Here is a 22,679-nt window from a genome sequence, read left to right on the forward strand (position 1 = left end):
TGCTATGTTATCTTAGGCCTCTCTTTATGTAGTGTTGTGTTGTCTCTCTTGTCTTGATGTGTGTTTTGTCCTATGCCACCGTCCCCGCAGGAGTCCTTTTGCCTTTTGCCGTCATTGTAAATAAGACTACGTTCTTAACTGACTTGCCTAGTTAAATAAAGGTCAAGTTAAAAAAAGTACAAAATAATAAAAATGTGCAATAGGCTTATATAAAAATATAACCAAGGCCAACCCTGCTAAAAAAAACTGCAGAAATGAGCCATATGTATAGAGTTCGGCCAAGTTTTTGAACAGCTGCCACAGTAGTGCCTTTATTCTCTAAATGTTGGTGATGTAACAAGAGAGAGCGCCTCCGACAATTCCCTTTGAAATGACTCACTGTAAACAAGAAAAACAGTGCAGCGAATTTACCAGACAGTTTTATTGATTAGCATTCAGGATAATATGTTTCCAAGTCTATGTTTATAGGTTTTGACAACTATCAGGAATAAACATCTAGAGAACAATGTGGAGGCGTAAATGATCACTTATAGCAACAGCTATGGAGGAGAAAGTAGAGCTCTCTGAATGTTCAGACACAAACCGCATTGGTCGGATGCTGGTCAAGCTGGTCTGACCAGCATGGTCTAGCTGGTTATGGTGGTTGACCAGAATGGTGTAGCTGGTCAAGCTGATCTGACCAGCATGGTCTAGCTGTTTAGGATGGCCGACTAGCTGGTCAAGCTGGTGATGCCGGTGACCAGGTTATGCTGGTTTAGTTTAGTTTATTAAGATCCCCATCAGCTATTGCCAGTGATTAATTTGAGCCGTGGCACCTCTCAGTTTGGTCCTCTTTCATTCCTGAACCCATACATCCTGTGGCATGAACAATCATTTTCACTGTTTGCAATGTAAAACTCCTAATAAAATCAATCATAGTAATTCAATTTTTATTCCTCTGTCATTGTCATGCCCCTTAAAAAACCTAATGTGAAAACATTCCTGATATTCTAAGAATGTTGGGCCATCCCAGGTTTATGGTTTGCGCAACATTGTTGCTTATATAGACCAACCATTGCTGTGGTGAGAGATAGAAGCACACCGGTATCTCTCACAGAATTAAAATGAGATTCACTTTCTATGATCTATCTCCCTCTCTGTGCTGTTATAGACATGACCCGGAAACTCGCATCTCTCCAACATTGCACTTCATAATTGATTTCCTAATAGAATAATAGCTGTGGAAAGTGTGCTGGAGGTCCTTCAGCGCTCTGCAGTCTGTTCAGAAAGAAATTAAATCATTCCCAAATACTACACCAGGACTAAGCCTATAATTTAGCCACAGAGGATCGATGGCTAATTCAAAAAAATAGCTTAGCTGTGGATTGTGTGTAGCCAAATCACAAGGTATGCCTACAGTCGGGAACGTGTGGCAAATCTGTCAGTGAACAGCATGCAGCCAAAACAGGCCTTTCGCAATATTTCAAATACAACCATTGGAAAACACAGGTTCGGAAAGCAAATGGATCCTGCTGAAAATAAAATATGAATTTGTCCGTATGTTACCAAGTTACCAACTTCCAAATAGGCCGCTGAGTGAGCTGCACATCATTGGGTGAGTCAGTGAAACAGGAAAACTTTTTTAGGACTATAATTTCCTTCTCATATTGTACATATTCTAGGCCTTCCTATGCTGTTTTTATTGATCTTAGGTTCTCAGTTTGTCAGTGTCAAAGTAGCCTGTCATTTTGATCATTTGTGAGGTATTATTTTAGGGCTCCTGAGTGGCGCAGCGGTCTAAGGCAGCGCATCTCAGTGCTAGAGGCGTCACTACAGACCCTGGTTTGATTCCAGACTGTATCACAACCGGCAGTGATTGGGAGTCCCATGGGGTGGGGCACAATTGGCCCAGTGTCGTCCGGGTTAGGGTTTGGCCGGTGTAGGCCGTCATTGTAAATAAGAATTTGTTCTTAACTGACTTGCCTAGTTAAATAATGGTTAAATAAAAAACACTTAAAAAGATTCTGTGAAAGTCTCCAGTCATCTACAATGATGGAGAAGAGCATGAAATCCATTTATAAAAGGCCAAATTTTCCAGGACTCTAGGCTACAACAAATGTACTCCATGTTGTGCAACTTCTGCAACCAGCCCCACCACTGCTCTAATGCCAGTACTCAAAATCGATGATAATGCATGCAATGCTTTATTATAAAAGTGATTTTTTTTATGCTGTTCCGGTACCTCATTGTCACCCACCCCTCGGGCTCACTTTTACATACACATTCACATGCACACCAATATCCCGTTTTTTAAATCTAAACTTGCTTTTGCCTGAGTAACCTCTGGTGGCAGAGCAATTGCACTATACATAACTGAGTGACGCATTAAATCTGTTTTTGGATTGGGTACCGTGAAGAAACCCAAAAAACAAACAACAACAAAAACAAAACAAGAAGAAACACATAGTGGCGTCTGGTGGGTTTATATGTCTATTTGCAGTGTATGAAAATAAATTATACAAGTGGTTAAAATAACCCTTACCTAACCCTAACCCTTAAAATGTCAACTTCAATGGGGTAGAATCCCGGATAGACGTCCCAAGTATCCCGCATAGCAAGGCCTACAGTCATAAACCAGGCCTATTTCGAAAATGTATCTATTTAAATTAGATTTTAAACCAAACCCTAAACGTAACCACACTGCTAACCTTAACTGAAGGTAAAAACATATATTGTTTGTTTTTATGAATTTTTACGATATACACAATTTTGACTTTGTGGCGGTGGCAACATTTCCCTTCCCAGTTTTATTGATTTATTTTCAGTGTATGACGGGTTCATCATGTGACCGCCCATCTCAGTCATATGACCGCGGTGTTTAGGGTTTCGTTGAGGAGAAGGTGAGTGTGGCTACTAAAGAAGTAAGACGTTATTTTTTGACGAACATGTGTCCGTTTGTAACTTTCACGAGGTTGGAGCAATAAAATGTTCGACTTACTTAAGACGGTTCGAATCTAGGTTCACGGGATTCTCGTCTCTGGTTTTACAGTGTAGCAATTGTTTTGCCTTGATTCCACAGTATCACAACTTTCTTTGTCAAAGAGCCGAGAGAATACGGAACAGAGTTACCAGCATGGTTGCAACTGCTGGTTTGATGGGGCTACAAAGTCGACTCGCAGTGCTTTTCTCGGTTGTGCTATCTCCGTGTCTATGCACCTCTTTTGTCCAGGTAAGAAACTTGACCGGTTTTTCAGTCATGGGTTGTCTTCCTGATTTATTTTGTCTTCCTGAATGTATTTTACAGTCTGCATAATTCTGCACAGCTTTGCGAGATGTACATATGTTGTAGATTGTTCACTGCAAGAAAGCATAGCAGTATAATGATTTTGGGTACAATAAAGTTATGGCCCAATAGCTGTTATCTCTGTGACTAACCGTTCAATAGACTTGCTGTAAGTTTGCACTCACAGGCCGTTGCAAAGTTAAGCGACCAAAACAGATCTTAACCTCCTGCACTTCAAAATGTAGTCATCCGTCTTATGTCTTCAGAGTATAATATAATCGCACATACGTTCACTGGCTGAATTGGTGGCATATGTGAACAAGAATAACACGTGTTATCATGAGAGTTGTGTGATTATGTTTTCATAAGATTGTCAAAAATCACTTAAAAAAAACATGGCTAGTTCGATCCACCATAATTCCATAATTGATTTCGCTGATACTACATAGGCTACTGGACCGTATAGCCTGGCTACTTTAACAACTCATTTAGACAAGTTTCTGCTTAGAATTAATTTCTGATATTGTGTAGGCCATTTTGTATATCAACTATAGTTGCAAATTCTCTTGTCTTAACCTGTTGCCAGAGGAGACTAAATAAACTAGTGCTCACCAGAATAATGTCTTAAATCGATAGAATGAAAGCATGAATTATCTAGTTAACACGTGAAGTTGTCTGATTCGTTTAGGGACCGGAGAGAACGCAATAACTCTAAAATAGTCAACATTGGTCCTGTGCAAAATGCCCAAATGTCATCAATATAAAAAAATGTAACTAGGTAAGTCTGTTAAGAACACATTCTTATTTACAATGATGGCCTACCGGGGATCAGTGGGCTAACTGCCTTGTTCAGGGGCAGAACGACAGTTTTTACCTTGTCAGCTTGGGGATTCGAAACAGCAATCTTTAGGTTACTGGCCCTAGACTACCTGCCGCCCCAATTGAAAAGCTGAGAAAACGATGAAATGCATGGCCTAACCTGGCAAGTGGCTGCTTATGCCAAGCAATGAGCCAAATTGAGATTCTCTTTCTTTCTCCCAGATTGAACCACTGGTTTATGATGAGCAGTTGCTGTGGGTGAGTGGCGGGGCAGGGGAGGTGGGCACCTACCGGATCCCACTGCTCTCCTTTACCCCCAAGGGCAGTCTGCTGGCCTTCGCTGAGGCCCGGAAGAACTCTGCCAATGATGTGGGGGCCAAGTTCCTTGCCATGCGACGCTCCACAGACAGAGGTAGGCAGGCCATCAGGGCGAGCAGACAGACGGATGGACAAATGTTTGCAGTTTTTTATATATCTGATGATCAATGGGGGTCCCCCTTGGTCGGTAATTCGGCCATGATTAGATAGCTGGCCGCTAGACTAATTTAACAATCTAAAACATTTGAGCTGACATGGGTTAATTGAGTGACTGACATGACAAGAGAAACTGCTGATGCACAACCGCATTTTGAACTTGTACCTTGTGTATTCTAACTCTCAACAGTAAGGAATTGATCATGCCGTCTGTTGCCCATCCCTGGTGTAATAAGTGATTCCTCACGAAACCCAGACAAAAAACAATACTCAGGTTTTCACAAAGGAGTTCCCACACATCCTGAGCACTTGTTGGTTGCTTTTCCTTCACTCTGCAGTCCAACTCATCCCAAACCATCTCAACTGGGTTGAGGTCAGGTGATTGTGGAGGCCAGGTCATCTGCTGCAGCACTCCATCACTCTCCTTCTTGGTCAAATAGCCCTACACACCCTGGAGGTGTGTTGGGTCGTTGTCCTGTTGAAAAACAAATGATAGTCCCAATAAGCGCAAACCAGATGGGATGACGTGTCGCTGCAGAATTCTGCTTGTTAAGTGTGCCTTGGATTCAAAATAAATCACTGACAGTCACCAGCCAAGCACCATCACACCTCCTCCATGCTTCACGGTGGGAACCAACACATGTAGAGGTCATCTGTTCACCTACTCTGTGTCTCAGACATGGTGGTTGGAACCAAAAATCTCAGATTTGCAATCTGCAATCATCAGACTAAAGGACAGATTACCACCAGGCAAATGTCCATTGCTCGTGTTTCTATTATTTATTCATTTTAACCTTTTATTTAACTAGGCAAGTCAGTTAAGAACAAATTCTTATTTACAATGATGGCATAGGAACAGTGGGTTAACTGCCTTGTTCAGGAGCAGAATGACAGATTTTTTCCTTGTCAGACCAAGAAGGAGAGTGATTGAGTACTGCATCAGATGACCTGGCTTCCACAATCGCCTGACTTCAACTCAGTTGAGATGGTTTGGTATGAGTTGGACCACAGAGTAAAGGAAAAGCAGCCAACAACTGCTCAGCAAATGTGGGAACTCCTGGTGACATCACCAGGCAGGCTAAAATTCAATCTACCAAAAAAGGCTGAAATTACAGGGGGGGGGGGGTGTATTACAATGTGCCATTGGAACACAGGAGTGCTGTTAATGGGTTTCTGTACACATATGTAGATAATCCAGCTACAATAGTCATTTACAACATTAACAATATCTACACTGTATTTCTGATCAATTTGATGTTCTTTTAAAATGGACAAATGTGCTTTCCTTTCAAAAACAAGGACATTTAAGTGACCCCAAACTTTCGAACGGTAGTGTACGTGTGTTGGAGTATCAATGTGCGCAATGTGTAGGGGACCCTGTGAGTGTGCATAGAGACAGTGTAAAGATAAGAATAAAATATTTGGTTTAAACAGCTCTTATGCGAAAAGGGCTTGATCATTTTTGTAATTTCACAGTATTATTCCTACTGTTCCTATTGTTTAAATATATTATATATAACACAAATTCATTTTTTAATTTATTTTTTTAACTGCACTGCGGCTTTAACACCCATCTGAGAGGCTTGTACGAAGTTCAAACAAAATGCAGTCCCTTTGCCAGCTGATACAGAATCACGCAGTATTCAAAGAATGTCATCAATACAACAGTGAATAATCAGTGTCCTTGTACCACCAGTCTGATATCAATTACTACCAACAGATATGAGAATAATCCAATGGGACACTGGAAATTGTTTATTACAGACACTCCAAATATGCTGAACATTGTTCACTCAATTTTAAATATGAACTTTAGTCATCTTAAATATTCCCGTTACAGATGGACAGGACAAACTTCATACTCTCATTTGAATCGACTTTGCTTTGGCCCATCTTCACTCCAGTGCATTTGGAAAGTATTCAGACCCCTTTCCCACATTCTGTTACAGCCTTATTATAAAATTGTTTTTTAAAGGGAAAACATGTTTATTTAATTTTTTGCAAATGATACCTTATTTACATAAGTATTCAGACACTTTGCTATGAGACTTGAAATTGAGTTCGTCTTGTTTTTATTGATCATCTTTGTTTTTAACAACTTGGGAAATTCAATTGATTGGCCATGATTTGGAAAGGCACACACCTGTCTAAGGTGCCACAGTTGGCAGTGCATGTCAGAGCAAAAACCAAGCCATGAGGTCCAAGGAATAGCCCCGAGACAGGAATGTCGAGGCACATGTTTTGGTACCCTTTACCAGATCTGTCTGCAGCATTGAAGGTCCCCAAGAACACAGTGCCCTCCATTTTTAAATGGAATAAGTTTGGAGCCACCAAGATTCTTCTTAGTGCTGGCTGCCTGACCAAACAGAGCAATTGGGGGAGAAGGGCCTTGGTCTAGGAGGTGACCAAGAAGCTGATGGTTACTCTGACAGAGCTCCCGAGTTCCTCTGTGGAGATGGGAGAACCATCCAGAAGGACAACCTTCTCTGCAGCTATTCACCAATCAGGCCTTTACGGTAGAGTGGCCAGACGGAAGCCACTCCCCAGTAAAAGGTACATGACAGCCCTCTTGGAGATTGCCAAAGGGCACCTAAAGGACTCTCAGACCACGAGAAACAAGATTCTCTTGTCTGATGAAACCAAGTTTGAACTCTTTGACCTAGTGACACTTCTGGAGGAAACCTGGCACCATCCCTACGATGAAGCATCATGCCGTGGGGATATTTTTCAGCGGCAGGGATTGAGACCAGTCAGGATCGAGGGAAAGATAAATGGAGCAAAGTACAGGGAGATCCTTGATGAAAACCTGCTGCAGAGCGCTCACGACCTCAGGCTGGGGTGAAGGTTCATCTTCCAACATGACAATGACCCTAAACGCACACAGACAAGACAACGCAGGAGTGGCTTCGGGACAAGACTCGGAATATTCTTGAGTGGCCCAGCCAGAGCCCGGACTTGAATCCGATCGAACATCTCTGGAGAGACCTGAAAATAGATGTGCAGTGACGCTCCCCATCCAACCTGACAGAGCTTGAGAGGATCTGCAGAGAAGAATGGGAGAAACTCTCCAAATACAGGTGTGTCAAGCTTGTGTCATACCCAAGAAGACTCTAGGCTTGATGATGGAAACAAACAATTTCATTCATTTTAGAATAAGCCTGCAACGTAACAAAATGTGGAAAAGGGGAGTGGTCTGAATACTTTCCAAATGCACTCTATTTTACAGCACTTTACTTACGACGAATACTTTCCTCCCCCGCTCTCTTCTATACTTCCCCTCCACACTAGGTGCCACGTGGTCTCCCACCTCCTTCATATTGGATGATGGCTACTTGGTTGACGGGCTGAACCTGGGTTCTGTGGTGGTGGATGAGGAGACTGGCTCTGTGCTGCTGATCTACTCGATGTGCTTCCACCAGTACCAGTGTGACCCTGCCAGTATTATGTTGGTGGAGAGCATGGATGACGGTCTCAGCTGGAGCCCACCAAGGAACCTCTCGGTCCAGCTAGGGGTTAAGAACTTCGCCCCCGGGCCTGGCTTTGGCATTCAGGTGGGTCACCACCGTCCATGGCTTTGATACTTCTCCATCTCCCCTTATAGCTCTCTCTCTCTCAATGTATCTAATTGGGTGAAAGTAGATTTAAATTTCATCCCAGTACGGGGACCTCCTGTGTGTGCATGTGCTTTTTAAAATCTTTTTTTTTTTTTATGGGCCTAATCATCCAATGACATATAGAATCCCTATTCATTTAATAGGATCTCTATGGGCCAAATAGTAAAGATTTGTCGTTTTCACTTTTAAAATGTACGTGCCTAACTTTTTTTTAATGTGGCATAAACACAACCAGTTTTCATCTGATTGTCAAACAATTACTTCAATGGCTCATGAAGACTACCTGTGCACGTTACTCAGGGGGAATTGGGTGCGGGGGAAAAATATAGGAATCCAATGTGCCATTTTGTTTATTTCTGTGTTTACATGACTAATGCTACTACTTTTTGGAAAAAAAATCCCATTCTCTCAAGATGCTGAAAATGTATCATATTTTTCCACTCCTGTTCCCTAGACCAAATTTTTATTATATTTTGGACTATCATTTTACTGCGAGGAACACTGAATTGTGCAGGAGCTAACATTTTATAATAGGCTTACAGACCGTTTCCAGACATCAGTTACTATTCCAACCATTAGGCTACTCCGATAACAATTGGAATAGTTCTGGCATCCATACAGTGCCATTTGATAAATGCAAAGAGACATCACTTACAGAAATCCAATAAGTGTTATGTCATTCATTAGTCCTGCACAAGTCTCGATCTCGGCCACCAATCTCTGCCTTCGAGAAATGTTTTATTGTTGAACCACACCGTATTTTGGAGCGTATTGGTTAAATCTTTAAAGACTGGAACTACCCAAGCTGTTCTCTCTGCTTCCGCATGGCAAGCGGTACCGGTACATCAAGTGTTACACCAACAGCCTCCAGAACAGCTCCTATCCCCATGCCATAAGACTGCTGAATAGCTAACTAAAGAAATAACAAAATGGCTAAACAGAGTATCTGAGTTGACCTTTGTATTTTATTCTTATCTTTACACTGTCTCTATGCACACTCACAGGGTCCCCTACACATTGCGCACACTGATACTCCAACACACGTACACTACCGTTCGGAAGTTTGGGGTCACTTAAATGTCCTTGTTTTTGAAAGCAAAGCACATTTGTCCATTTTAAAAGAACATCAAATTGATCAGAAATACAGTGTAGATATTGTTAATGTTGTAAATGACTATTGTAGCTGGATTATCTACATGTGTACAGAGGCCCATTATCAGCACTTATCACTCCTGTGTTCCAATGGCACATTGTGTCAGCTAATCGTTATCATTTTAAATGGCTAATTGATCATTAGAAAACCCTTTTGCGATCATGTTGGCACAGCGGAAAACTGTTGTACTGATTTAAAGATTCAATAAAATGGTCTTTCTTCAGACTAGTATCTGGAGCATCAGTGTAACAGTATAACGTTAGACCGTCCCCTCGCCCATACCAGGGCGCTAACCTGGGACCCTCTGCACACATCAACAACATTCACCCACGAAGCATCGTTACCCATCGCTCCACAAAAGCCGCGGCCCTTGCAGAGCAAGGGGAACCACTACTTCAAGGTCTCAGAGCAAGTGATGTCACCGATTGAAACGCTACATCCGTTACGTCAGCATTTGTTGGTCCGATTACAGGCTCAATTAAATTTATTTGATTTATTGTTATTCTTGTTCTGAGAAATTAAGGCTATTCCATGTGAGAAACTGAAGATCTCGTACAATGCTGTGTACTACTCCCTTCACAGAACAGCACAAACTGGCCCTAACCAGAATAGATAGTGGGAGGCCCCGGTGCACAACTGAGCAAGAGTACCAGTACATTAGTGTCTAGTTTGAGAAACTGATGCCTCACAAATCTTCAACTGACAGCTTCATTAAATAGTACCCACAAAACACCAGTCTCAACGTCAACAATGAGGAGGCGAATCCGGGATGCTGGCCTTCTAGGCAGAGTTGCAAAGAAAAAGTCATATCTCAGACTGGCCATTAAAAATATTAAGATGGGCAAAAGAACAGACATTGGAAAGAGGGGCTCTGCCTAGAAGGCCAGAATCCTGTAGTCGGTTTTCACTGTTGACGTTGAGACTGGTGTTTTGCGGGTACTATTTAATGACGCTGCCTGTTGAGGACTTGAGGCGTGTGTTTCTTAAACTAGACACTAATGTACTTGTCTTCTTGCTCAGTTGTACACTGGGCCCTCCCACTCTTTCTATTCTGGTTAGTCATTTGGCTCTGTTCTGTGAAGGGAGTAGTACACAGCATTGTACAAGATCTTCAGTTTCTTGGCAATTTCTCAAATTTTCTGTTATTGATTACTGGATTGTGGTTAGAGCTTGCAAGAAAGGCATTTCACTGCATGTGACATTAACTTAAAACAGAAAAAAAATTGTATTCCACAAGTTTATTTCTCTTTGCCAATTTTTCATGGGACTGAAATGCTGTAATGATAAATGGTGAAATAACCTACAGTTTCCTTAAACTGTTTTAACTATTGTGATAGGCTCATGTTTTACCGGTATGGCGTACCCCCACTATTTATTATGCTGGTACTCAGTACCAGACGGGTCAGTCTTACTTTCACCCCTGCATTTCATATAATTCCCCCTGCTTTATTTGTTTGTCATCTCTACCCTTATATGAGGAGAGCTCCTTATATTTCCTTCCTCGTGATACCATTGCTGACGTAGACTACTTTTGTGTTGTCAGTAAGTTGAGTCATGTTTCCCATGATGAGCTACTCTCTTTTTCAATACCTCGGCAGTTCTTAGTTGTTAACCTGCCTGTGTATTTGGACACACCAGTATTTAGCTAGTCATTCTGGATGTTCTTTCCTTTATGGGCCCAATTTCTATCATCCCTAACCCTTATATTGTGTGTAATAAATCTTAGGGTCAATGCACCGAGGTCAGTTGTTTAGATTGAACTGTTGTGCTTTGATGGAGTACACTTTTTTTTTTTTTACTGTTTTTCCATGTCTTCTCTTGCAGAAGCACTACCCTCCTGCCAAGGGGCGTCTGGTGGTGTGTGGACATGGCACACTGGAGGGTGATGGGGTCTTCTGCATTCTGAGTGACGATCACGGGCGAAACTGGAAGAATGGCGCCGCACTGAAGAGCATCCCCTACAACCAGCCCAAACAAGCCCTGGACTTCAACCCAGACGAGTGCCAGGTAAAGCTAACCAGGGAGGGAATATGTAGGAAGGACTGGAAACAATGCCACACAGTACAATACCAATATAGTTATTAGGCAACCCTTGAGTTTTACTAGTCTGGTAGTAGTTTTATAGTCTGACGCTTTTGTTCAATAGTGATGTATACTGATAACAAAAAAAGTAGAGGAACTGCATTGTATCAGAGATTGGAAAGATATAGTAGCTAATCCTTGTAGGACCACTTAAATTGATTCATTTGACTAACAACTATTAGTATAACTAATAGGGCTAACTTTAGTTCCTCAATCAAACTCCTCTCTGCCTCTTTCCCCTCTTTGTAGCCTGTAGAGATGGAGGACGGTAGCATCGTCATCAACGTGCGCAACCAGAACAACTACCACTGCCGCTGCCGCATGGTGGTGCGCAGCCTGGACGGGGGCGAGACTCTACCTGTGGAGCAGCTGGTGTTTGACCACATCCTGATAGACCCAACGGTAGCAGCAGGGGCGCTGCAGAAGGAGGGCGTGATGTACTTCACCAACCCAGCTGACAGTACCCACAGTAAGGACTATGGGAAAGGGGTGTGGATTGGGGCCCTCTGGTAGACCGAGTGGGTTGGACACTCGGTGTAGTGTTGAGTTAAAAATAAAAAAAAGTAATTGAATTTTTTTGGTCTTAATTTTCACCCTCAACCTTTCTGTCCCTCTCGCTTTCTTTCTCTCCTCTCTTTGTGCCAGGGATCAATCTAACCCTGCGCTGGTCTCTGACCAATGGCACATCGTGGGAGAAGAACACCGTCCAGATCTGGGCGGGCCCAAGCGGCTACTCCTGCATGACGTCACTTACGAGCGGCAGCGCAGAGGACAGGAAGTTCATCTTTGTCATCTATGAGAAAGGCCACAAAGACTACGATGAGACCATCTCCTTCGCCAAGATCCACCTCTACGGTGGATGGTAGTAGAATAAGGCTGGGGTGGGGGACTAGGTAGAGTCTGCCTCTAACCACTGGTCCAAGGTCTGTGTTCTTAAAGTGTCTTGGTGTGCTGAACTAGCATCAGTTTAGCCATTTTTAGATCATAATGAATTAGATTATATAGACAGGGACCTGATCCTAGATCAGCATTTTTACTCAGATACTTTTTGAATACAGGCCCAGATATTTTTATCCTCTTAAGTGGTTATGGTTAGGTTGGATTTTTATCCAAGATCTGTGGTTAGGAGCAGGTTCTACCTCCAGCCGGGGAGGGAAAGGGAAGAGGATGTTGAAGATTATCTCAGGACGGAGGACTCATGGGACTTTGCAGCACCACTTTGTTTTGATTGGTGGAGGGAGACATACAAACTACTCCTGTTTTTATTGTACCAATAATGACAGTTGTGTGCCACTTTATCCTAAGGTGGGCTTTTAAATATATCAGGGTTGGTTTCATTAGGGCACACCGCAGCAAAAACATTCTCCAACAGGAAATGGAAAGTTCAGCTAGTCCCTCCCTGTTTTAGTCTGTTTTCCTCCATTTGGTGCCTAATATACATGTTATTAGTATGGTCCAAGCACAGGTGTCCTGTCCTTTACTGAAGATATGATAGTCTGTAATGATTGGTGGGATGTTGGTGTAGCTACGCTTCCTTTCTGTTGAGGCTCCTATAGCTGATGAGGCTCCTATAGCGCACACACACATCACAAAATAAAAGAGATGGGTGGAAGGAAAATATTTATGTTGTCACCAAGCCATAAAAATATTGGGAAAGACTTGCAACTGCTATTTCCATATGGCAAAAAAAGTAAAAAATACAGCTTTCGAGACATTTTAATGCCTAGTAAATGCAGCTCCCAGCCCTCTGCCTCCCAGTCCATAACAGAATGGTTGCACTATCACAATGTCAAGGAATTTCTACGGTTTCCTTTTTTTGAAGGATGGTTCTTGCCAACTTTTGACGTGAGAGATGTTTGTATGATGAGACTGTTTTATGTGAGTGAATTGGCACGTAAAATGATTGACTTGTGTCCACTACAATATCTCAGATCAATAGGACATGTATAGTTTGAATACCATCAACTTGATGTTGTTTTTACGAGGCATGGCGCCAGGGATCTGTAATTTCACAGCACAAAATGGGTGAATAAGTTGAAAGTATAATAATTAACTTTGTGTCACAAGTACTTCAACTCAGTGTTTCTGTAGCAGATTTGATCAGTCTCATCTAGCACACTCCACAGCAGATGTAGTTGTTTTCCTCAGTTCACCTTGCTGAACCCTTCTGTGAAGCTGATATGAAATAGATTCCTTGTTTAGTGGTAAGACACTTCATCTGGTTAATTGCACATAAGGATTTGATTGGTCATTTATTCGAAAGTGATTTTGGTTAGAAACTGGATGCATGTGAACTTATTGTGTCAAGTTGAATTGCCAATGTTATGGTCTTAAGTGCACTTGATTTTGTATTATATTTAGCATATATTCTTCTCTTACTGTAAGCTAATTCTCTATCTTACACCCTTCATTATCATCCCTTTCCTGGAAGTGTGTACATTTAATAGAAGGGCTTCCTATGTTGATGACCTTTTTAAGATTTGTGATAGTGTTTAAAGGAGGTGTGAGTATTAATATAATAATATATATATATATATAATAATATGTATGTACGTTTAGATACTGTACAATTTGTGGAAAAAATGTGAGAACTGAGCTACTTTAAAAGCAGCAATTGAGCCACACTGTGGAAACATACTGTTAAAATTGTTCCAGATATTACAATTGTATTAAGCCTCCTGTAATGTTTTGGGATATCCCCTGGGTCTGTAGATAATGTCCTGTACTTCCCTGAAAAGTATGTGAAATATTTTTTTTGTTAGCCGTGCCCTGTTTCATGCTGTGTGGGTGAACATTAGATTCAAATGGAGATTTTGGAACAAAGAAATCGTACACATAAATGTACACTGTAAGACAAAATGTAAGATGTAGCTGTAAGAGAAGGTTAGAAAAGAGAATAATGCAAATATCCTTAACAACTATTTTGTTTGTCACACTTATAGAAGTAATATAAATACTTTTCTTTATGACAATGTTGCCAGAATCTTATAGTAGAATCAGTGTCTTCTAAAATGTATTGTTTTAGGCATTAAAGCCAAATTATAATGGGGAGGGAACAAAATTCATAATTATTGAAGATACTAAATTAAATTGCCATTCATAGACATGAAACAAGTTCTTTGAAGATTAACCACAATGAACGGGAAATTATTTTCACCTTGAATGCATTGTATTTTCTGAAGTTGAATAAACAGATGGGAAGTATATAGAGCACAGAAAGTGGGTGGAAGAACGGGGATGTGAACCTCTCTCTCCGGGTACGTATGTAGTCCTGGACGGCACTACCCAACCCAGACACAACCATGATTGCATCAATCATTTACCACAAATCAGACATTAAAGAAACAGTAAAACACACTAAATTACTCTTGCTTTCATATAGCCTTAGTACAAGTGGCCTTAATAGAAGATGATGGTTGAGTGTGGGAGTAATGAAATGGGAAGAAACGGACATTGTCAATTAATTTAGCATACATGCAAAACATTTTGCCTGCGGGATTATTGGAACACCATAGGTCACAGTCACTGTCAACACATTTACCTGTTCTCTTGTTGGCTTCACAGTTGTGAGATAGAGGAGGCTCGGGAGCTGGACCTGTACACAAAGATAGAGTTGTAGTAGTACTTAGTTGTGTGTCTAATGTCTGCCATATCACACTGGCCTCAAGTAACCCACATCAAACTGCATTCATATAGAGTGCATAGACCTTGCCTGGCTACCCAGACTCCTTGCTCTGGCCAAATGCTATGCCCACTTATGTTAGTTTCTTCTCCCAATGAGTCTGGCTCAGTACCTCCCCAACCCTTCACTGAATGCGAACCCATTCGGGGTTGTCTGCTTTGTCCAGAAGCTGATGGGTTGCGCCAGAGCCATAACACACTTGGGTAAAGTGGCAGTTAGAAAATGTGTCATTGGCTTTGACACTGATTTGTTAGAGACAATCCAATCGCTGCTGACTTTGCTTTGTACAACGCCACTCATGCCCCTCGTCACCATAAACAACTTCAATAATTGCAATCTCAGACTTAAGTACGTGGTGAATTACAGAGCTAGCATAGAAACACTTCCCACCCCAAAATATATATATATATATATTTTGCAGTGGTGTAAAGTACTTAGAAGCTAGGGGGGACTGTTTTTATGTTTGGAAAAATAACGTTCCCAAAGTAAATGGCCTATTTCTCAGGACCAGATGCTAGAATATGCATATAATTGACAGATTATGATAGAAAACACTCTAAAGTTTCCAAAACGGTCAAAATATTGTCTGTGAGTATAACAGAACTGATATCGCAGGCGAAACCCTGAGGAAAATCAAACCAGGAAGTGGCCTCTATTTTGAAAACTCCATGTTCCATAGCCTGCCTTTGCTCCATTTGAAGGGATATCAACCAGATTTATTTTCCTATCGCTTCCTCAAGGTGTCAACAGTCGATAGACATAGTTTCAGGCTTTTATTTTGAAAAATGAGCGAGAACGATAATATCGCGTCATTGTATGGCTGGGTGCCAGCAGCGTTTTGTAAGTGCAACAGAGTTTGGGCAGCCATTGCGATCCCTCTCCTACTGAAAAAGACAGTTGCGGTTGATATCAATTATATATTTTAAAAACAACCTGAGGATTGATTATAAAAAACATTTGACATGTTTCTGTGGACATTACGGATACTATTTGGAATTTGCGTCTGCGTTGTTGTGACCGCTCTTTCCTGTGGATTACTGAACATAACGCGACAAACAAACGGAGGTATTTTGGATATAAAAATAATCTTTATGGAACAAAAGGAACATTTATTGTGTAACTGGGAGTCTCGTGAGTGAAAACATCCGAAGATCATCAAAGGTAAAAGATTCATTTGATTGCTTTTCTGATTTTCGTGACCAAGCTACTTTGATGTTAGGTGTTCATAATGTTTTGTCGAGCGATCGATAAACTTACAAAAACGCTTAGATTGCTTTCGCTGTAAAGCACTTGTGAGTTCATGAATACAATACAATTTTTTTTTGTCATATTATTTGAATGTGTCGCTCTGCAATTTAGCGGTTGTTGATGAAAATGATCCCGTTAACGCAGCCATAAGAAGTTCAACTAGATGATAGGAACACTGTGGACAAATTTCAGCAAGTTACAACATGGAAATACAGAAATAAACACTTTTCCATAAACAAGGTCTAAATCATGTTTGATGCACTCTGGATGCAATTTTTTTGCAGAACTGTTGAAACTAGATTAAATGAACACTGCGGACAATTTTCAGCAAGTTGCAACATTGAAATACAGAAATAACCACTTTCCCATAAACAAGGTCTTAAATCATGTTTGATGCACTCTGGATGTAATTTTGTTTTTGCAGAATTGTGTAACGGTGGGAGGGTGAGGAGTCAAAACGCAGAGAGCAATGTAAATGGGAAAAAAGCTTTAATGTCCTTAACAAAGTAACAGGTCCAAAACATGGGTGAATACCTTAAAACACAGGTGCAAAACAAACCCAAAACCTAGTTACACAAACCCGGACAGCGAAAACCCAAAACCGACGATACACCACAAACAACAAACATAACAAGCCCGCACAAACACCAGCGGGCAATTTAAAAAAAAATAACACCCATCCCAAAACCCCAACAAGGAACAGGTGAAAACAATTGAAAAGGAAAAAGGGATCGGTGGCAGCTAATAAATAGACCGGCAACGACAACCTCCGAGCGCCACCCGAGCAGGAAGGGGAGCCACCTTCGGTGGTATTCGTGACAGTATCCCCCCCCCTCCTGACTCGCGGCTCCCACAGCGCGCCGACACCGGCCTCGGGGACGACCCGGGGGGCGATGCGCAGGGTGATCCGGATGGAGGCGATGGAACTCCTTTAGTATAGTGGGATCCAATATATCCCTCACCGGGACCCAGCACCTCTCCTCTGGCCCGTACCCCTCCCAGTCCATGAGGTACTGCAGGCCCCTCACCCGGCGTCTGGAGTCCAGAATGGACCGTATCGTGTACGCCGGTGTCCCCTCGATGTCCAGAGGGGGCAGAGGGACCCCCGGAACCTCGCTTTCCTGCATGGGACCAGCTACCACCAGGCCTGAGGAGAGACACATGAAACGAGGGGTTAATACGATAATACGAAGGGAGTAACAATCGATAACACACCTCGTTTATTCTCCTCAGGAGTTTAAATGGCCCTACACACTGCGGACCCAGCTTCGGGCAGGGCAGGCGGAGGGGCAGGTTTCGGGTCGAGAGCCAGACCCTGTCCCCCGGTGCAAACACGGGGGCCTCACTGCGGTGATGGTCAGCGCTCTTCTTCTGCCGTCCACTCGCCTGACGCAATGACTCCTGGACGGCTCTCCAGGTCTCCTTAGAGCACTGCACCCACTCCTCCACCGCAGGAGCCTCGGTCTGGCTCTGATGCCATGGTGCCAGAACCGGCTGGTACCCCAACACACACTCAAACGGTGACATGTTGGTAGAGGAGCGGCTTTGTGAGTTCTGGGCCATTTCTGCCCAGAGGATGTATCTCGCCCACTCCCCTTGCCGGTCCTGGCAATACTACCGCAGAAACCCACCCACCTGGTTCACTCTCTCCACCTGCCCATTACTCTCCGGGTGATAACCCGAAGTCAGGCTGACCGAGACCCCAGCCGCTCCATAAATGCCTTCCATACTCTGGACATAAACTGGGGACCCCGATCAGAAACGATATCCTCGGGCACTCCGTAGTGCCGAAAGACATGGGTGAATAGTGCCTCCGCAGTCTGCAGGGCCGTAGGGAGACCGGGCAATAGGATAAGACGGCAGGACTTAGAGAACCGATCCACAACGATCAGGATCGTTGTGTTCCCCTGAGACAGGGGAAGATCCTTAAGAAAATCCACCTATAGATGGGACCACAGCCGTTGTGGAACGGGGAGGGGTTGTAATTTCCCTCGTGGCAAATGCCTAGGAGCCTTACTCTGAGCTCACACCGAACAGGAGGAGACATAGAATCGCACGTCTCTCACCAAGGTAGGCCACCAGTACTTCCCTCTAAGACTTCGCACCGTCCTCGAAATACCCGGGTGACCTGAATAGGGTAGACTATGTGCCCATCGAATCAATTGATCACGAACAGCGAGCGGCACGTACCTACAACCCTCCGGGCACTGTGGAGTCGCAGGTTCCTCCCTTAGTGCCCGCTCGATGTCCGTGTCCACCTCACATACTACCGGTGCTACCAGCTTGGCAGCCAGAATGATGGGAGTAGGATCGATGGACCGGTCATCAGTGTCGTATAGGCGGGACAGCGCGTCGGCCTTAGTATTGAGGGAACCTGGTCGATACGAGATCGTAAAACGAAATTGGGTGAAATACATGGCCCACCTTGCCTGACGAGGATTCAGTCTCCTAGCTGATCAGATATACTCCAGGTTACGGTGGTCAGTCCAGATGAGGAAAGGGTGCTTAGCCCCCTCAAGCCAGTGTCTCCACACCTTCAGAGCTTTAACTATGGCCAACAACTCCCTATCCCCCACATCATAATTCCGCTCCGCTGCCCCGAGCTTCTTCGAAAAAAAACAGGGGCAGAGCTTCGGTGGCGTACCCGAGCGCTGGGAGAGCACAGCTCCAACCCCAGCCTCGGATGCGTCCACCTCAACTTTGAATGCCAAAGAAGGGTCCGGATGCGCCAACACTGGCGTGTCGGTGAACAGCTCCTTCAAACCACGGAACGCTCCGTCCGCCTCTGCTGACCACTGCAAACGCACCGGCCCCCCCTTCAGCAGTGAGGTAATAGGGGCCGACACCTGGCAAAAGCCCCGGATAAACCTCCGGTAGTAATTGGCAAACCCTAAGAACCGCTGCACCTCCTTTACCGTGGTGGGAGTCGGTCAATTATGCACGGCCTTGACGCGGTCACCCTCCATTACCATCCCTGAGTGGAAATGCGATAACCCAGGAAAGAAACGGCTCGTTTGGAAAATTCACATTTCTCTGCCTTCACGTACAGGTCATGCTCCAGCAGTCGCCCAAGAACCTTGCGCACCAGAGACACATGCTCGGCGCATGTAGCAGAGTAGATCAAGATGTCGTCAATATACATCACTACACCCTGTCCGTGCAGGTCTCTGAGAATCTCATCAACGAAGGATTGAAAGATGGCTGGAGCATTCTTTAACCCGTACGGCATGACGAGGTACACATAATGGCCAGATGTGGTACTAAACGCGGTTTTCCACTCATCTCCCTCCCGAATACGCACCAGATTATACGTGCTCCTGAGGTCCAGTTTCGTGAAAAATTGCGCCCTGTGAAATGATTCCACCGCCGTAGCGATGAGAGGTAGTGGGTAACTAAAACCCACAGTGATGGAATTTAGACCTCGATAATCAATACACGGACGCAAACCACCTTCCTTTTTCTTCACGAAAAAGAAACTCGAGGAGACGGGTGACATGGAGGGCCGAATGTACCCCTGTCCCAGAGCCTCCGTGACATACAGTATGTCTCCATAGCCAACGTCTCCTCCTGGGACAACGGATACATGTGACTCATGGGGAGTGGAGGTTTATCACGCAATGATGGGGTGGTAATAGGGTTGCCTTCTTCTTACTGAAGGCGATAGCCAAATCGGCATACTCAGCAGGAATGTGCACGGTGGAAACCTGGTATGAACTCTCCACCGTTGTCGCACCGATGGAAACTCCTAAACACCTGCCTGAACACTCATCAGACCACCCCTGGAGAGCTCCCTGTCTCCACAAAATGTTAGGATTGTGAATAGCCAGCCAGGGAATCCCCAGTACCATCGTAAAACACAGGTGAATCGATAAGGAACAGACTAATCTGCTCCTTATGATTCCTCTGCGTAATCATCTCCAGGGGAATCGTGGCCTCCCTGACCAGCCCTGACCGTAACGGTCGACTATCTAAGGAGAAGGGGAAGGTGGTGGAACTGACAGGACCCTTTCATAACATCCGCGAGCAGCCAGCAGATGGTCTAGCCAGATAGACATGTCGATCAGCTCATCCAAGCTGAGCGTAGTGTCCCGACAAGCCAGCTCCCTGCGAACGTCCTCTCTTAGGCGACACCTGTAATGGTCTATCAGGGCCCTGTCGTTGCACCCAGCTCCAGCGGCCAAAGTCCGGAAATCCAACGCAAAGTCCTGCGCTCTCCTCGTCCCCTGCCGGAGATGGAACAACCTCTCACCCGCCGCTTGGCCCTCCGGAGGATGATCGAACACAGCCCGGAAACGGCAGGTGAACTCCAGGTAGTGGCCCCTCGCTGATTCAGGCCCGAACCAGACGGCGTTGGCCCACTCCAGGGCCCTACCCGTCAGGCAGGAGACGAGGACACTCACGCTCTCCTCGTCCGAGGCAGCAGGCCTAACGGTGGCCAGGTCGAGCTCTAGTTGTAGCAATCCCTGGCACCCCGCCGCCGCTCCATCGTACTCCCTCGGAGGCGTGATGCGCAGAGCGCTGGCACCGGATCCCGCTGGAGGAGATGGTAGAGTTGCTGGTGGGGTAGTAGGGAGACCACTCTTCTCCCAACGGTCCATCCTCTCCATCATTTGATCCATGGCTGATCCGATGCGATGGAGGATGGACGTATGATGAAGGACTCTCTCCTCCATCGTGGGGAGAGTGGTGGTGGCTGCTCCTGCTGACTCCATCTGGTGGTGCGGGCTTCTGTAACGGTGGGTGAGTGATGGGTGAGGAGTCAAAACGCAGAGAGCAAAGTAAACGGGAAAAAACACTTTTAATGTCCTTAATCAGACTCACTTTGACTTTAAATAGTGCACCAAGAGATAGTTTCTCGATTATGACCAGCCTGAGTACGCTTCTGGTGAGGAAAGTGAGACAGGTGCAGGTGATAGAGCTGAGTGACTGTGTGCTCAATAGTTTTCTTGAGCGCTTTTTTGGTTATATTTCAACAGTTTTCGAAGTATAATTTTGTTTTTTGCAGTTGAATAAGTTTAAGTTTGGTTCGTTCTACCCCCCTTGCAGTTTTGCTGCTTGGGGGAGTGTTTTGCTGCGTATTTTGGTTTATTATGACGGACAACATGGCAAAGAACAAGGGAATGGACAAGGGCAAAGGCAAGGTACAATGGACAAAACATGGACCTGAAGATGGGTTAAAATATGGCAAAGAACGAAAGGTGGTAGTGGAATTGATGGGAGAAGACAGAATAACGACGATGGAATTACTAAAATCAAGAGGGGTGGAGTGCCGAATAAAAGGAGACAGGAAATATGAAGTCACGATGCGGGATGCAAAAGGAAAAGAGAAGTTAATGGATGGTTTCATGATGAAGGACACGAAGATAATGGCGAGAGACGTGATGACAAACAAACTAATAGTCTCGTTTATGAACTTGCCAGTTTATATTGAAGACGGCGCTATAATGGAGAAACTGCGCAGCTGGGGTGTAGCCGCCGTCACGGATATCGGAAGGAGAGTTTGGCCGGGGACGGAGATCGTGGATGGAACGAGATACTGTAAGGTGAAGTTCACTGACACCGTGCAGTCTTTGCCGTACTCCACAAAGTTCGAGGCACAGGAGGGGGGCGAATATTTCAGGATGATTCATGACAAGCAGGTCAGGGTGTGTCTTCTGTGTATTCAACCTGGACATATTTTAAAAGACTGCCTTGACTTTAGGTGTTTTAAGTGCGGAAACCAGGGACACTATGCCAGAGAATGTGTCGGAGTAAGGGAGAGGGCAGTTTGCAGAGGATGCAGGTTAAGAACAGAGGAGTGCAAGTGTGGAGAGGTTTTGCCGGTGGAGAGAAGTCAAGAGCTATTCGATGAAGCAGCTGTATCACCGCTTGGTGAAGAAAATGACAGAAGAGGACGTGGAAAAGAGTGAGAAGGTGGCGAAGCAGAGGGAGGATGAAATAGGGAGCAGCATGGATTCAGAGATGAGGCGAGGGAGCTTTCAGGATGGGGGGGCGGGGGAGTGGGCTGGGTGGAGGCACTGGGGCCGCACAGTTTTTGAGCGGAGCCTCGGGAGGAGAGGAAGCGGAGGGCAGTGGGACGCTGACAACGATAGAGGAGTCGGAAATGGATACAGAAAGCACAACAGACACGGGAAAGAAGAAGTTGAGTTGGTTGGATGAGATGGATTTAGAGTTGGTTTCGGATACAGACGACACAGAAAAGGTAAGAGGCCTAAGGAAGAGGAAAGCGGGGGACGTGAAAAAGGATGGAAAAGGAAAAAAACAAGTCAACAAGTAAAGGATAATGAAGGTAAATGTTTTAATTGTATTTATTTTAATGGTTAATTTTATGTCCCTAAATGTAAA

At 44.3% G+C, this 22,679-nt stretch overlaps 1 protein-coding gene across 2 annotated transcripts; it reads left to right on the plus strand.

Annotated features, from left to right (window-relative positions):
- Positions 1-2,802: 2,802 nt before the first annotated feature.
- Positions 2,803-14,761, plus strand: LOC109907619 (sialidase-1). 2 transcript variants are annotated; one of them, XM_020505701.2, is made up of 7 exons: positions 2,803-2,879; positions 3,059-3,208; positions 4,304-4,493; positions 7,844-8,106; positions 11,147-11,329; positions 11,654-11,873; positions 12,050-14,761. In XM_020505701.2, the coding sequence occupies exons 2-7, from the start codon at positions 3,113-3,115 to the stop codon at positions 12,268-12,270; spliced, it is 1,173 nt and encodes a 390-aa protein (XP_020361290.1). In that variant the 5' UTR covers positions 2,803-2,879; positions 3,059-3,112; the 3' UTR covers positions 12,271-14,761. The 2 variants fall into 2 exon arrangements, with proteins under 2 accessions (XP_020361290.1, XP_020361289.1); XM_020505700.2 differs by having other exon boundaries at positions 2,832-2,900.
- Positions 14,762-22,679: the final 7,918 nt, after the last annotated feature.

This window comes from Oncorhynchus kisutch, linkage group LG17 (genome assembly GCF_002021735.2).
Source record: "Oncorhynchus kisutch isolate 150728-3 linkage group LG17, Okis_V2, whole genome shotgun sequence".
In the NCBI taxonomy this organism is placed as follows: domain Eukaryota; kingdom Metazoa; phylum Chordata; class Actinopteri; order Salmoniformes; family Salmonidae; genus Oncorhynchus; species Oncorhynchus kisutch.

Coding starts and splice junctions, on each gene's coding strand:
- LOC109907619 (XM_020505701.2), top strand. CDS start 3,113: ATGGTTGCAACTGCTGGTTTGATGGGGCTACAAAGTCGACTCGCAGTG. Junction 4,494..7,843: donor GCGACGCTCCACAGACAGAG/GTAGGCAGGCCA, acceptor CCTCCACACTAG/GTGCCACGTGGTCTCCCACC. Junction 8,107..11,146: donor GGCCTGGCTTTGGCATTCAG/GTGGGTCACCAC, acceptor CTTCTCTTGCAG/AAGCACTACCCTCCTGCCAA.